This window comes from Terrapene carolina, unplaced genomic scaffold (assembly GCF_002925995.2).
Source record: "Terrapene carolina triunguis isolate 2854851 unplaced genomic scaffold, T_m_triunguis-2.0 Scaffold1005, whole genome shotgun sequence".
Classification (NCBI taxonomy): domain Eukaryota; kingdom Metazoa; phylum Chordata; order Testudines; family Emydidae; genus Terrapene; species Terrapene triunguis.
In genome coordinates, this window is record NW_020665356.1 from 70 (window position 1) to 1,066 (window position 997).

The 997-nt window shown below is 65.1% G+C and overlaps 1 protein-coding gene across 1 annotated transcript in view; it reads left to right on the plus strand.

The window, feature by feature from the left end:
• Positions 1–325: 325 nt before the first annotated feature.
• Positions 326–997, plus strand: part of LOC112120703 (scavenger receptor cysteine-rich domain-containing group B protein-like) — a gene marked incomplete at its 5' end in the record, with an annotated part of 58,477 nt that continues 57,805 nt past the window's right edge. The window contains one exon of the mRNA XM_029913874.1: positions 326–415. Coding sequence (XP_029769734.1) covers positions 326–415 — 90 coding nt within the window. The remainder of the gene's footprint in view (positions 416–997) is intronic.

Sequence of the window (997 nt, forward strand, 5' to 3'; positions counted from 1 at the left end):
CCCTCCTGCACTCTCCCTCCCAGAGCCTGCACCCAAAGCCCGAACCCCCTGCCCAAGGTCAGAACCCCTTCCTGCACCCTAACTCCCTCTCAGACCCCGCAGCCCCACCTGCACCCCAACCCCCTGCCCCAGCCCCGTGAAAGTGAGTGAGGGTGGGAGAGAGCAAGCGATGAAGGGAGGGGGGCTGGAGGGAGGGGGTGGGGCCTCAGAGAAGGGGCAGGGGTGGGGCCTCGGGGCAGGGGGTCGGGCAAGGGTGTTCAATTTTGTGCAATTAGAAAGTTGGCAACCCTAGCCTGGGCACTTCACCCTGTCCTCTTGCTTGCAGGCCATGTGCACCTGGAGGAGCTGGGGGCTCCAGGGACCCCGGCCCAGCCCCAGGGAGCAGCAAATCCAGAGCCCCCCGAGGAGCCCGACAGTGAGATGACCCGGCTGATGAGGGAAGACATGGTGCTGTGAGAACCGCATGCCAGCTGGGCTGGGCTGGGCTCAGCCTGCAGTGAGAGATGGGCCGGTGGGATCGTGCACAGAGCAGCCCCAGGGCTGACAGCTGCCTGGGCTGTGGGAACTCTGCTGGGGCTCATCTGGGGGCTGGCTGGAGGTCTCAGCTCCTGCATTACCCTCCCCAGCTGCCTTGGAAGGCTCCCCTGCTCCGTCCCACCCTCCCAGCTTTCCCTGGTGCAGCTCCCATGCCCATCCCTGAGCAGCCTGTGCCCAGCCAAGCAGACAGCATGTGGTGCACCTGCAGAACCGTTGTCAGGTGCACAGGGACAGCCGTCTCCTTCCCCACAAAGGAACAAGCCCCACATGCAGATGAGCTATGGGGAGAGTCTGACTACGGGTGTCTGTTTGTGCCCGATGTGCCAGGCGCTGTCTGTCTGTTTGTGCCCGATGCCCCCTGAGCTCGGGGTGCCAGGCTCTGTCTTCCCCCAGAGCCTCTGCCCTCGCACAGGCCCTTCTCCCAGAGCCCCCACCCTCACACAGCCCCTTCTCCCAGAGC